At 34.3% G+C, this 14,890-nt stretch overlaps 1 protein-coding gene across 1 annotated transcript; it reads right to left on the bottom strand.

Annotated features, from left to right (window-relative positions):
* Positions 1 to 704: 704 nt before the first annotated feature.
* Positions 705 to 14,167, bottom strand: LOC125810614 (protein CHROMATIN REMODELING 24). The gene is made up of 27 exons (XM_049490085.1): positions 14,044 to 14,167; positions 13,851 to 13,949; positions 13,668 to 13,763; positions 13,511 to 13,591; positions 13,286 to 13,378; positions 12,942 to 13,061; positions 12,717 to 12,803; positions 12,539 to 12,625; positions 11,538 to 12,421; positions 11,327 to 11,457; positions 11,174 to 11,228; positions 10,539 to 10,661; positions 9,998 to 10,105; positions 9,820 to 9,875; positions 9,650 to 9,740; positions 7,928 to 8,062; positions 7,717 to 7,794; positions 5,885 to 6,091; positions 5,650 to 5,802; positions 5,457 to 5,575; positions 3,827 to 3,938; positions 3,014 to 3,082; positions 2,818 to 2,915; positions 2,516 to 2,644; positions 1,304 to 1,372; positions 1,100 to 1,226; positions 705 to 1,023 (listed from the first exon to the last, which is right to left on the bottom strand). The coding sequence occupies exons 1-27, from the start codon at positions 14,135 to 14,137 to the stop codon at positions 868 to 870; spliced, it is 3,657 nt and encodes a 1,218-aa protein (XP_049346042.1). The 5' UTR covers positions 14,138 to 14,167; the 3' UTR covers positions 705 to 867.
* Between the last annotated feature and the right edge of the window lie 723 nt (positions 14,168 to 14,890).

The following is a 14,890-nucleotide window of genomic DNA, read 5'->3' as shown; positions in this document are numbered from 1 at the left end:
TATTACATTTCTGTTTTTTTTTTCGTGAGTCACAGCTTATTTAAGTATTTTATATAATCTACAAGCTTAGAAACTGTTGATCATTTTTTGCCATGTACATATTCACCAGTTTCCATATTCTTATTTTTTTGTACTTCTGGATTTTTGAATGGAGGGTCTTTTGGAAACATCTCTACTTCCACAAGATAATGATGAGGTTTACGGAGACCTCACTTGTGGAATTCCATTGAGTATGATGTTGTTGTACTTCTAGAGTTAGGTAACTGCAGATACATCTGAAAGACTGAAAGAGAAATCTGTAGTTTACGAAGTATTTCCGACTTCTGTTCACTTTTGCTTGTCTACTTTATAGAATTTTTTTTTTTACTATTTAATATTTATCTATTTTATTTTTGTTATTAAGTTTCACCATCTGAATGACCCGTAACAATTATGGGTGATTTGTGATAATACCAACTAATTTAATGCTTGCTATGCGTGTATAAACTGATAACATGAGTATGGGTATGGTATATTATGTTGGATCGTATATTTTAGAAAAAAATCCTACGTTTGAAGTGTTCTTACTATTTGTAATTGTATGTTTTATTTTTTAAAAATCATTTCCTGTAGAAAATTAGTTTTTCTTTCCCCATGTTACTGCATATTGCAAATTAAAAAAAAGAAAAAAGGTTAACTCAACCGAGGAGACAAGAATCCACAAAGTGTTTAAAGACCAAAAAGGTTAAATGCACTCATTAAAAATATCCCCAACTAATTACAGATAAGTGTTTACCCAAAAAGTAAACAAGAAGGATTTTTCTTGCAACAAAAAAATGCTCACTTTAAAGTGTCAAAAATGACAAAAAAAAGTTGATATGGAAATATTTACACATTTACAACCCTGTCGAATTGTTCAGATATGTCATCATCTAAGTCAATGATTTCATCCTTTTCCATTCCAATAGTCTCCAGCTCCTTATACAGATTAGCAATTCGCCTTTCTAAGTTCTGCCCTTTATCAGATAACTTGGAAATCATTTCCTGAAAAAAAGTTAAAAAGATTAACTGATACTATACCATCATATACTAAATATTTATTATAAGCTTCATGATATACCTTATTCGCAAGTAAAGCATAACACCGCCTGAGGTCATCCTGGATTTGAGATTCTGTACGATCAACTCTAGTAGGTACAGACTTCCTCTGTAATTTCACGTTGTTCGGCTTAAAAGCATACTGACTCCTGGAAGAACGGAGGAACTAAATCAAAAGACAATAGATAGAGTTGCAGTTACTAATTGAGGTTTATATGAGTCATACGCATCAACAGGACGTTCAACTGATGAGTGTGATGATGAGTTCCCAATGTAGGTCATCCTCTCTCGTGCACTACACATACAGGTAGAAAACAAAAACTCTTAGAAGGTGATGGTAACAACACAATACAGATGAAAAAACATAGCTACTTTCAGAGTGCACACTAAGAATGGTCCAAAAATCAGCCAGGGCATAGTGACAATCTTTTAGTTGGGAAAGAAAGGGAAAAAGATGATGTGGTAGCACACTAGCAAGGGAAACTATTAATGAGCTCAAGTCACTGATCTTCAAGATCCTGAACAATAAGGTAACGCTTGCACATGCTTAATAGAATAAACTCATAGATTCCTGTAGCTTTAAGCAAGTTAAGCAAGCAAATAATACAATATATAGGATGTAAGTTCACAGTAACTACGTAACAAATAACAAATCATATAATGAGTTTCTTCTTTACGACTTGGTAAAACGATTAATTTGAAACATTCAGTATCATATTTATTACTATTAATTTAGCAATTATACTATTGCAAGAGTAACTTTTTTTTTGGTCTAAGCAGAATCAGTAAAAAGAAGCAAGAGTCACCAAGCATAAGAAAAAGACAGGGAAAGCAAATCAGGAAAGCATAGAAACGTAAGTAGAAAAACTAGAGTTATTGCAAATTAGAACAATAAAGACACATGATCATTTCTTGCTTGGATTGCTTTGTTACTAACAATATGAAGCATAGGGTTATAATAAAATTGTTTCTAAGTCTCACTTGAAATCCTAGCAAGTTTCAAGTTAAAGTCTCCAATTGCCAGACGAGTGCAATGTGTTGAGTTAATAAGCCATTAAAACTGATCTTAAGAAGACACAGAAATATTAGCTGCTATGGTTGTGAGTCCTTGTGTGCTTCAACTACACAGTTGTTCCCTCCTAAAAGCGATTGTTCCTACTTCCCCATAATACTTCAAGATTTACTATAATCTTATCTCTTCTTTCATGTCCTTGTATTAGGATCATATGTAGTGGGGCATGAAGCTAAGTAGGATTATACATTTCATGTGGGGGCAATGAAGCTGAGTAAGATAATTGATGAATAAAAAAGCTAGTTCAACTACTCCAGAAGTATATTGCTAATCCGAGCAGGATGAAAAGACTATAAAATAGTATCATCCGCACAATAGTGTCTAACGCTTTGGCATGATCCAGAATAAAAAAATCATTTGACCTACATTTTCACTTCATCCTCATCTTGGACAGCTGCCACAGGCGCTGTCTTTGAGAAAAGCAGACTATGGCTGCTAACTCCAGCTATACCCAGAGTCTCCAAAAACTTTACATGGGCCTTTAAAGTCTCTTCCCTGCAGCAAAATGAGTACCATTGTAAAAACTAGTCGACAACAAAAGCACAACTTGGCTTATGGAAATAATCATAAATTATTGCTGATTTTAAAGGGCACAAACAATCTGAAATCATGTCAAAGCTCGACAGGAGAACAATCACTCAAAATTACATGAGATATAAACACATTACATTTTGTGCTCATGATCATGCTCTTCATTCAACTGTTTTTGAGTATTTGATATGTCAAAACCACCATCTTTGGGAAGGCTGAAAAGTTCCCTAAGATCCTGAAAAGTTGACAACACAAGCGAATCAGCACAGTTCATATTGGCAGCTAGATATACCAAATATTACTTTTAGAATATCCACCTAACCATGCATATACCTGTTGACTGAAATAACGGATTTGTTCTTTGTGCTCGGTTGCTGTTTTGAACAATCCCCCTTTGTATACCTGAACCATAAGTATTAGATAGAGTGCATTATAGGGAAGATAAAATAACAATACAATTGACTTCTGCCAAAGGATGTGACCTCACACATTAATAGAAGTATTGAAGTTTCTTAAAAGCTGGTCAGATCCTCAACTCTAGGAATTCCACGTTTATCACACTAATTTCGAATTACCTTTCTCTTGGTCTTAGAATTAACTTGAATATAAGTCAAGAGAATGATTAAAATTGAAAGTTTAAAATGAGTTTAGATTCACAATAAATTGAGATTCATTGATACGTAGGAAATATTATTCAAAAGACTTCATAAGATATTCTATACTTAATTTTAGAAGATTAGTGATCTGTACTATTGAAATAAAAAATGATTACTTATTTTATGCATAGACTAAAGGTTGTATAAACGCAAGCGCATCTTTAGTGAACAACCAATTTGAATAAGAATTTCTCTTTTTGTTTCTCATTTTACACAAATAACAAAGAGCATCTTTGATTTTAGAGTTCTTCATGACACAAGGACCATGCAGTTAGCTATGACACTACAATGTTAGCTGCCTAAACTCCATCAGAATAGGCATTAGTTTAGTAACATCAGATAATGATAACCAGACTTCTCAAGATAGCCACCCACACATAACAGTTGATGTATTAAACATTTAGGGTCACAACTATTGAAGTTCACTCATTCATCATTAACCAATTGTATATTTACCACTACTCATTCAAGTGTAAATACAAATATATACCTGTTTCCTATAAATCTTCTCTTCAACTGTGCCACAAGTCATCAATCTATAAACAACAACATCCTTCGTCTGCCCAATTCTATAGGCGCGGTCAACACTTTGATTATCCGTGCTGCAAGTTTGAAAGTAAATGGCTATAATCTAATCCCTAAAAAGAAATCAAGAGTATGGGAAAAACAGAAAGAAGAAGCACTTCACAATGAACATTTAGATCTCATCAATGTGGACAAATGAGATTCCTATTGGTAAGTGCTCATTTGATTGTGACTACATCCTCACCTTACAAGATAAATACAATCCTGAATGTCTAGGAGTGGGATTGTAGCCCTAATCTTCGGAATTTGGTTTTTAGAAACTACTATTCTTTTTCCTGCTTGTCCCATTGTATAACCAATCACGAGGAAACTTTAAGTAACTTTAATTATAAAAAAACTGTGATTTACAATTTAAATAGATTCTAAGAACCTGTTTGGATAGGCTTGTTTTAAGCCAAAATGGCTTTTAAGCACTTTTTAGTGTTTGGGTAAAAAGTTAAAAAGTGCTTATAAGCACTTGATTTTAAGCTAATATAGGCCAAAAGACATAGGTTAGGATTTCTAACTTACGGATTTTGACTTATAAGTCAAAAGAAAAAAGCCAATCCAAACAGGCTCTAAATGTGAAATTTTATTTTTAAAAAGTAAATAAAAAATCTATGTCCAAATTGAGATCCAAAATTGAATTGTTTGACCCTCTACCCCAAATCCCATGATTCTTTAATAGGAGTATTACTTCTTCTAGTACCATTAACACAATATAAAAGTCAAATTATAGTCTTAGATTCAATTCACGGACAAACACATTTATCTAAGAGGGCATGGAGGCAGTAACACACTTTGACATGAAACTCAAGTATGAACGTTTTCTAAAGAAAACACATATGAAAAGAAGTGCAACCAATTCACAATCAAAATACAACAATAAAAACAAATAGTATCTATAATATAGATAGCATACAGTCAAACTATCAGAACTCGTACTAATCATAGAAGGCACTAGGAACATTGTCATAAAGAAGCTTTCTTATCTGCATGTAGCCATTTAATAATGTCTGATAAGTACAATCCAAACTTTTCATTGAAGAATATATTCTAAGTAGTATGCGGCATAAGCGAGAGATTGCAATTCCTGGCTTATGATCTTACTAAAAAAGAAGGCACAGGGTGACCTTACTCTTCAACTAAAATAATACTTGACATCTATGCAATGAATTGTTTTACCATGATTAAGAATAAATATAAAAACCCAACCAAATAGATTATGGCAGTATAAACAATCTAGATATTAAAATGACATTCTTAATGGCATCGTTTTTCATGAAGATGGTTTTGGACTGAACTACTGATATAAGTTTCGAGGATCTAAAGAAAAGTGGACCAGAAATTGGCAGAAGTTTGAAGACAAAGCGTTACTTGCATAAGAGAAATATTAAGATTAAACAAGATTATTGGACATCATCAAATGGGAAGTGGAAGACTGGAAATTCTCTGGGTAGTCTAAAACATTAATGTTATCCAACTACAAGATAATTAGAAATATGTCAGTCATCAGGTAACTCTAAGAAGATATTACAAAGTCATTCCAAGCATACCTTGGATTCCATGCTGGATCAACAACAATCACTCGATCTGCTCTTGTGAGTGTAAGACCTAGACCGCCAACTTGAGAAGTTAAAAGAAATATTGGAGCACCGCGACCCTCTTGGAATTCCTGTAAAATTGGCATACAAAATCAGGACAAAATTTTATGGAGAATTAAATATCAAAAACAAGGAGAAGACAAACATTAACAATCTTTAGTCTGTCAGTAGCTTTGGTGGTTCCATCTATCCTCATGAACTGGAACCCATTGGATATTAAAGCGTCTTGGAGGTGATTAAGCATCTTGCGTGTTTGAGAAAAGATAAGCACATTGTGCCCGCCGGGAATCAAATTGTCCTGCGTGAAGAAACATTTGAATTATAAAGACAAGCTATTGCTAAGGTAAGGTAGAACATCACTTATGCTATTGATATCTCACCAACAAAGCCAGTATAAATGTTATCTTGCAGGAAACATCATGTGATACTTCCTCTTCAAGTTTCTCAGTGACATTTGCCATTTGCATAACCAATCTCTCTGCCACAGCATGGTCATCGTGGTTTGATGTTGAATCCATCTCTTCAAGAACTTCTTCTGCTGCCCTCTTTGTTAGTAGTAGTGGATGGTCACATATTTTCTTTAAGATCTGTTCAATATAAATTGAGTGTCATGTCAGATTTGACAAAAAGACGTGAAGATGTCTTGAGCAAGACTAAACAATAAAAGACAGGCTTGCTTTGAACCAGACTCCAGAATGAACATCAAATTACAATCACCACTCTCAATTCTAAAAGATTAGAGAGAGTTACGTGTAGATTTTCAAAACAGGGTATGTGCCATAAACCCATTACAGGGGACACGATCAATATTTAACACCATACAATTAAAATGTAATGGCAATGATGGCCAGCAATGGAAAACTAGATTGATTAAGAGAATACCGGAGAAGTGATGAAAACATCTTTGCACAACACATATGTATATATGCAAAAGGAATATTTGGATAGGGAGGATTCTATTATCAAAGGGAAGTATACTTTAGTAAAGTGATTAAGGGGTGAGTACGTGGGAAGGGCCAACGTACAAACCAATTTTGAAAAGCAAAAAAGAAAAAAAAACAGAATCTTTTTTTTAAAAAAACTGCTCAAGTTGAAAAAAAAAAAAAAAAACACAACAGAATCTTAAGTGAAAATGAAGTCTCATCCTACAATGATAATGCTCGTCTGTAATTGCTAGTGAAAAATGTAACAGGCATTTACTTCTTACAGCTACAAAAACATGAATGTACATTATTTATAATTTAGTCCAATTCTGCTACAAAATCCCCTAGCAAGGACATAAGAAAAAACTAAGTTTAAGAACAAGCCTAGAATCCTTTAATGAAGTCTAGTTGAGACAAAGAAATAGATACAATTTATATATGCAGGTGAAAGGACGAGAGATGTACCTAGAGATGAAAGAGAAAAACTAACAATGGAAAAGGTAAAGTGATTAGGAGCTTTGAAATCCATGCATTACAAATTGAGAAGTGCCAAATGAAACTATAGTACGGATATAAACAACCAAAACAATTTTTAGGGATGAAAAGATGTATCAACAAGATCTTTGCAGGCTCAAATCTCAAGCCCCTAATTGTTAGGAGGTAAGATCGACGATTTTATGTCTCTCTCTTTCTCTTGATAAAGGATAGAGTAACTAGTCTGACCTGCCTTTTTCATTTTGATTTGTCCAACAATTACTTTTGACCCCATAATCTGGCTTCTAAAAGGGGATTAGAGGTATACGTGTCTCCAACCACAAATTCAAATTAGAGTTGTTGCCTGACAACTCAGCTGTGTTTCATATGCTTCTTCTATAGAATTTCTCATCTACAAGTTGTGAAGAATCACAGTTGGCAATAGGTAGAACCTGAAATACCAAGTATGCTTGCAAAGTAATTCTTTTAGAATTATAGTAACTTAAACTTTTTGCAGATCTGTTCTTTTACAAGAAAAAAGAAAAGTTGGAGATATGAATGAGATGTTAACTGTGTCGCAAGAAATGAGGAAAACAAAATTTGGTTTGGAAGCTGAGTCTACATAATCTAGTATTTCAAGGTCGAGGTACAAGTATTAACGTGCTTAGCGATCTTTGTTAGCAATAGGGAGAGATGATTATATAAAGCAAATTCTAGATGAAAATATCACTAGTTATCTTGTTGCATAAATCCAGTAAAAACTTATGAAATAATCAGAGAGAATAGGCATGGAAGAAGTTCATCTGGAACATTACAGTAAGTGCAGCCAGCGGAGATCTATCAAAGGATGACAGGACAATCTCACTCTTCAAGAAAGCTGTGTAGAGTTGCCGCTGAACAATGCAGTAAGGTACAATATTAGAAGAAACTCTAAATAGTTTATCCGAAACAGAAGACTAACAGAACAAGTTACTTTGAGAGACAAATCAATGATAAACTGATAAAGTGATGGAAACAAACTAATACCTGACAATTTGTCAATTTAAGCCACACAATAATCTCATTTTTCTTGGAAAGTTTTGCGCTGGTCGAGGAATCATCAGAAAATACCTCACTCTTGAGACGTCGCAGAAAATATGGCTGAATGTGTTCCCTCAATTCCTGTACAATGCATGGTAACAAATTTTAGTGGGATTAAGCATCTGCTACAAGCCAATAACCCCACATGGATTTCAGAAACAGAGATCTAGCAAAAAATCAAACAGAGATGACAAAAGCATAAATTGACCCAATACCAGGAAATTACACGATTCATAAACTATATAATGCAATATTGATCTAAAATATGTGCAGTTATTAATATAAAAATCCTTCTATTCTCCACATTGTGACAGAGCTAGAATTATAGGATCTTTGTATGAAAGATAACTCACCTTATAAGAAAAGGTGAAAAACTCCTATATAAGAAGCCATTTGTAAGTTTATCCATCATGAAAAGTAGATTTCACTCCTCTTTTCTCTTCTTTCACAGAGATTAATTAAAAAGAGGAAGTACATGTTGAGTAGAAGTCATTTCTCTTTTATATCCAAAAGCAGTGTTATTAATTTGTACCACTCAGAGTTGAGTTATCAGTTTAGCTATTAAGCCAAGAACTGAGAAGTTTAGCTATTAAGCCACTGTAGTTTCCATATCAGATGTACGTTCATCAAATATAGTGAAAATTGTTCAAGCTTGAGAAACCTAGCAACCAACCATCTCTGAAAAAACCACCATCAATGAGTTGTGTGTTGTTATTGCTTAATCACTTACAACTCAAGGCGATTAACAAAGAACAAAAGCACAATTTTCCAGACCCAGAAAACCCCAACTTGACAGGTCCCAGAATGCAACTCAAAAGCTTGAGAAGGCAAATGTCAATCGGCTATCTTCTCTGATGAAAATAAAACACCAAAGATGTGCATATCCATGGTATATAATGTGAAGACCAGAATGCAGGACCTACATTTTCTATCTAGCTTAGTTAGCTTTCTGCTTTTGGTTGGAGGAGAGTTTTTTAAAAAAAGAATAGAGAATGAAAAAGATGCGGAAGTATTAATTAGCTTTGCCAAAAAGGACTTCAGGTGATCTGGTAGGGTTTATAAGACAAATACTAAATATGGTATAGTAATACTTGATTAGTTATGCTGAGATTATTTCTTATGCAGTGTTTGGTTTGGTATATTAAAAATAACATGCATTGCATAATTTTTAAGGTTTACAAGAATTCCCTCCACAAATATAGTGGAAAGGACGTGACAAAAGTTGAGGGGAAATTGTGCCTTAAATCATATTAATGCATACATTAAAACCCTTTGCATTACTAATACCATGGATTGCCATGTATTAGCATACATACCTTAATACCGAATATAGTGTATATAGGTTGAGAAAGTCTACCAAACAAGATATTAGTAATACACAAAGCTAATACATGCATTATTTTATTGAATGCACTCTTCCAAATGAACCCTTATAGTGTCTTGAATTCTAAGGGCAGGACCAATATTTATTCCAGAGTGAGAGGAAAGTTCTCAGAAGACATGAATTGTTCAAGATTGATGATAACAAATACAAAGGATGGAACGATACCACAGCATCATTTAAATGGTGTAGATATTGAACCTTACAAAGAAGAAAACAATCAAGAAACATAAGAACACCGAAGAAACTGGCATACATAGAGTATAAAAGATTGGTTTAGCAATCACCTTCGCAACTGCTGAGCCAATACGCTTGTCTCTGTCATAAGCATTTTTATCATTTCCACGAAGAATGAGATGCTCATATTTCTCTTTGAACCTTCAGAAAGAAGTAGCTTCATGTTATTCAAGCCCAATATTTTTATATAAGCAGATTGGATTTGAACATGTCGGTATACCATTGTTTGTCGCCCAGCAGCCCAGGGCAGCAGAAGTTGAATAGCGCCCATAACTCCTGTTAGTGGGTAAGGAGGGACAGGAATACAGGAAAAGCAAACACAAAATTTAACTTGATTATATAATTTCAACTGACATCATAGCACGATTGACATAAAAAAAAGGTAAAAGTATACACACCTTGAGGTTGTTTTGAAGAGGAGTGCCGCTTATTATGATACGATGAGCACAAGGAATCTCATGCAAACTTTTTGCCCTCTGTGTACTGGGATTCTTTATGAGATGCCCCTGGTAATTCAGAAACTACTTTAAGAAACTTATATACATTCACACCTTGAAACTTGTAATAAAACAACAAGGATATGTATTTTTCATCCATGCATATACTCTTTCACGTAAAAAAAGAAGAAGTCAATCAATAAGAATGAAAGCTTTAAGGCAAATGATTGAGATGCAATTTAAATCGAATTTAACACTTTTTCAATGTCGAGTAATAAGATGAAGGTTGAACACAACTTCCAAACACTCAAAGGTAGGTCATGGCATATTTAAATATGGCCTATGAACTTGCTGCAGCAGCAGCAGTTATGAATGTTCAAGCAACTAAGATCAGATCTGGCCGCACCCTTCCCAAGTTATTAGGTTAGGGAATCGGGTCAAATCATGTTTTCCAGGAGATATGATCAATGCAACAATCAACCCTACAGGAATCAAGAAGTACCTCATCAAGAATCATATAATCCCATGTCAACTCCTCATCTCTGTCTTCATAATACTGATCACCACATAAAGACTTCACATTGTTTCTTACAATGTCGTATGTTGTGAGGAGAATGCCTTTGTCCTGCATAAATGAAAAAATAAATTACAAGTAGGGAAGAAGTAACCATAGAATAGACCATGCCAAAAAACATAACTTAATATATCCCAGAATATGGAAGTCCATTGAAGCTTTAGATATCCAGCAGTTATATGTCAAGTCAAAAGTTCCAAACATACACACAAAATTGTATAAAATGCATGAAACTGTGTAAAACACTCATCTGTATACACACTTTTTTTATTTTATAAAGGTAACATCAAATACTCATCTTCATACACATTTTTTTATGAAGGTAACATCAGATACTCATCTTTATATTAAAAGGTATAGTCTAATAGGAGGAGAGAGGAAGAGAGAAGCAAGTAGTAGACTCTTCTTTTCTCAAATTACATTATGATTAAGATAATTTCTATCTGCACAAGCAGTGGATGGAACATTAGCATGGTATGAAATCCATATTTTATATATGTCCAGTACAAAACAGACTAAACATGATGAACTTGCAAAGCTTTAATCAGTATAGAAGATGAAACCTGAAGAACGTATTGAAGCTCATAATTTCGGAGTTTTGCACTAGTCGCAAAATATCTGCACCAAGAAAGTACCATGAACACTTCTCATTTCATACTACCAGTTGAAGGAGGAGTTGAAATCAATAAGACAAGATAAAAACAAGACAGCCTTACTCCCTTATTTTCTGAGAAAGGCCTACAGCAGTTAATTCCTTGATCCAATGGGGCAACAAAGTTTTGGGAGCAACAATCAACACTCTCTTTATCAACTTTGAATAAAACAATCCAGCTAAGTAGCCACATATCTAAAACATGGTAAAAGTAGAAAAAGTTACTTCAGAAATTATTTTGTGGAACATATTACTTTTGAAACTTTGACTTTTACCTGCATGGTCTTCCCCAAACCCATGTCATCGCCTAAAATACCACCCTTACCCAGACAGTGAAGAGACCAAAGCCACTTCAGACCCTCACGTTGGTGAGGAAACAGCATTTTGGCAATTTTACCAGGTAACCCATAATTGAACTTTGGTCCACTGAGTGTGTAAGTGTGATCCTCCTCTGAAACAAAATCATGTGAATCAAAGTCATCTGAGCGTTTACGCTCATGTCTAGTCTTCCTGTTATGTCTTCCCACTTGAGTGACAGCACTCTCGTCACCAACAACCACACAATCACCATCACTGTCATTAGCATCTCCTTCTTCCAGAAATTTGTAGGCAGAAATAGAGTTCTTCATGGGCTGTGATTTTCCAACCATCTGCTTAACTTCTTTCCTCTTTGGTGCTCCAACAGAAGATCTTGTATCATTGAACTTCTGGACGACACAGTCGTTCTTAGATGCATACCCTGAATCGATCTCCTTCAGATACTCCTTGTGAATTTCTCCTCCAATCCTAGATTCCTTGGTTGAATCAGATGAGGAACCAGAAGAAAGTGAAAATGAGGAACCAGCACTTTGGTATTCCGGAATTTCATTCTTCTTAGTCAAATCATGGGGCTTCGGTGCCCTCTTTTTCTCAATGGACAAAATCTCAAGTCTTGAACTTAAATCATTCAGGATATCCCTTATTTCGTTCCCAGAACCACCATGTTCATTCTGAACTGCATTTTTCACCTGACGAGGAGGTGAATCAAAATCTGTTATGTCGAGAAGTCCGGACTCTTCATCATCCTTAAGCTTCATTTCCTCACTGTCATTGTTATCCTCTGAAATTTTGCAAAGGCGGCGACGACCTTTGATCTTCACCTTCATTATTTTCTCCTCTCCTGTCAGACCATACGCTCATCAACATCAATGACAATAATCAGAAGTGCACAAAAATTCTCTGCACACATCAAAATTTTGGACACAAGCATATCATTTCTCAAAGGGACAGACATAACCTTCATTTGATGTTTTCTCGTAATCTTTCTGGCATTCCTGAGAGAGTTCACAGTTTTCACGCACATCTTTGGACCGTTCCATATCCACTGCAAAATTGTTTACTGATTAATATGGAGACAGACACATGCTGGAAATCACTCGAGATTAAACAGGGAAGGGAATATATAGCTAATCTACCAGATAGGGAAGAACTGTTATCATCAATTTTAGATAATAGTGGGTCCTCTTTGGTTCCACTCGTGGGTTGATCAATCTCCTTTTCCCCTGCAAAATTCAGATATTCAAAAGAAAAAAAGAGTTAAGCAGCACAACAAGGAAAACCTGTAATAGAGACATAAGTAAGCACATAATCTTATTTTCAGCAATAAAAAAAGAAGGAATTTGGGAAACGCTAGTAATTACCAGAATAAGACAAGCTATCAAGATAACTGATTTCAGAGCAGTGAGAATCAAAAGAATTCTCAGATGGGTTACTTAATTCCTCTTGAATTCCATTCTCAGGTTCATCAATCTCCTTTACCCCTACACAATCATGCCACATAAGGTAATTACAGGGAAATGAATAGTAAATAACCTGCTATGATATGTTTTAACTCTTCTTGATGCAACAACATACCCGGTGTAATCCCAAATGCCTAGTAAATAACATGTTACAACAAATTAAATTACACTAATGGTCCCGTATATAAAGAGGACTGCAAAAACAATCGGAGACACACTAGTAATTACGAGCAATCAACATTTACCGGTTCCAGAACTCTGATAATCGGAATAATCCTTGGGTTGATCACTTAATTCCTCTTGAATTTCATGCTTGGATTCATCGATCTCATTACCCCCTACAGAATAGTTAAAAGAAAACAAGTACAAACAGAGATTAAAACAAGGGCATATTTTGACAAAGAAAAGTATTCAAAATTAGGAATAACTTAGGTTTGATCAAAAAGAGAGATATGGCAGAATAATAATACCAAAAGGAGAAGATTTAGCCGAATCTGGACTGAAATCAGCAATATTGTTAATCTTTTGATCATCAATCTCTTCTACCTCTCCTATACCATTAAAATAATATATCAAGCATTTGAAGAAATCAGCAGAAAAACAAAACTACATAGGTAAAAGGAATACCAGAAGGCGAATATGAATCAGAATCGGGACTGAAATCAGCAATCCCAGAAAAACTAGGAACGGCGTCGTTTCCTATACCATTTGAAGAAAATCGAACTACACCCACACACAAAAAATACATCTATATCAGCTTGAAATTTTCAAAATAAAAAGGGGATAAACATCGAATTAGCAGAAAAATACCTGGAGAAGGAGAAGAATCGGAATCAATAGTAAAAGAGAAAGTGGGGAAGCCGTCATTTTGATTGAAACCTCGCCTAGCTTCCAATTTTGTCATATCATCTACACACACAAAAACAACATCAATGAATGATTCACCGATTCAAAGAATCTAGAAAATAGAAGAAAAACAACAAAACAGATAAAGTATGAGTACCAGGAGGAGGTTTAGAATGGGAAGCAGAAAGGTTTATGAGAATCTGATTATGGCGTTGATTAAGGCTTCGAGGTTGCTGCTGGGGTTTCGACATTGTTGCAGAGTAGCGAGTACTGTAGTAGCAGTGAGTTTCTGCACAATGGAGAAGAAAATGCGAGTTTCCTGCTTCTTGCCTTTTATTGTTCCCGCTTTAGGGTCGATAATTTGAATTTCAAAAAAACCTTTTACGATGTCTAATGATATTGCTCAAAAACCTAATTGGGTCGTTTGATAGTTAGTTAGAATTATCAGGATTTTACCTCATGTATAAAAGTATATATTTATATTAGTTATGCAGGTTTCTAAATTGCAAAATAAATATTATATTAATTCAATACATGAATAATTTATCTTCTAACCAGCTACCAAGCGTGATATTACTTATAAAAAATTTAATAACTACATTACTCACGTCTAAGCGAGTTATCAAACGCTCGCAATTGCAAATCAAATATCATATTAATTTAATACATGAATAATTTACCTTCTAACTAGCTATAAAACGTGGTATTTCTAATGAAGAATTTAATAACTGCATAACTCATGTCTAAACCAACTACGAAACGCGCCAAATTATCTAAGTCGAGATTAAAGCGGGAATAGATTATAGATGATCTCAGCTTCTAATATAAGATAAAAATATTGTAATGCAAAGTTAGTAATGTAAGAATTGCAATGACGAATTATTTACTTTGATATATCATAAATTAGTATATAATGTATATCGTAAAATATGTGTACTTTATAAATAAAGTAAAAGTTTGATCAATGTTAGTTTTGTAATTTTAGTTTTTGTAATTGTTATGTA

The sequence above is a fragment of the Solanum verrucosum genome, unplaced genomic scaffold (genome assembly GCF_900185275.1).
Source record: "Solanum verrucosum unplaced genomic scaffold, falcon-dt-bn FXZP01000118.1, whole genome shotgun sequence".
Lineage (NCBI taxonomy): Eukaryota > Viridiplantae > Streptophyta > Magnoliopsida > Solanales > Solanaceae > Solanum > Solanum verrucosum.
This window is presented reverse-complemented; position numbering and strand designations above follow the sequence as displayed.

Bases quoted from the DNA above. Each gene is read 5' to 3' on its own strand.
- LOC125810614 (XM_049490085.1), bottom strand. From the start codon at position 14,137: ATGTCGAAACCCCAGCAGCAACCTCGAAGCCTTAATCAACGCCATAAT. The intron at 5,803-5,884 runs GTGAGATATCAA...TTCTTCACGCAG, and splicing joins CATTTATACTGGCTTTGTTG to GACAATTTGATTCCCGGCGG. The intron at 3,939-5,456 runs GTATGCTTGGAA...TCAAACTTGCAG, and splicing joins GATCCAGCATGGAATCCAAG to CACGGATAATCAAAGTGTTG.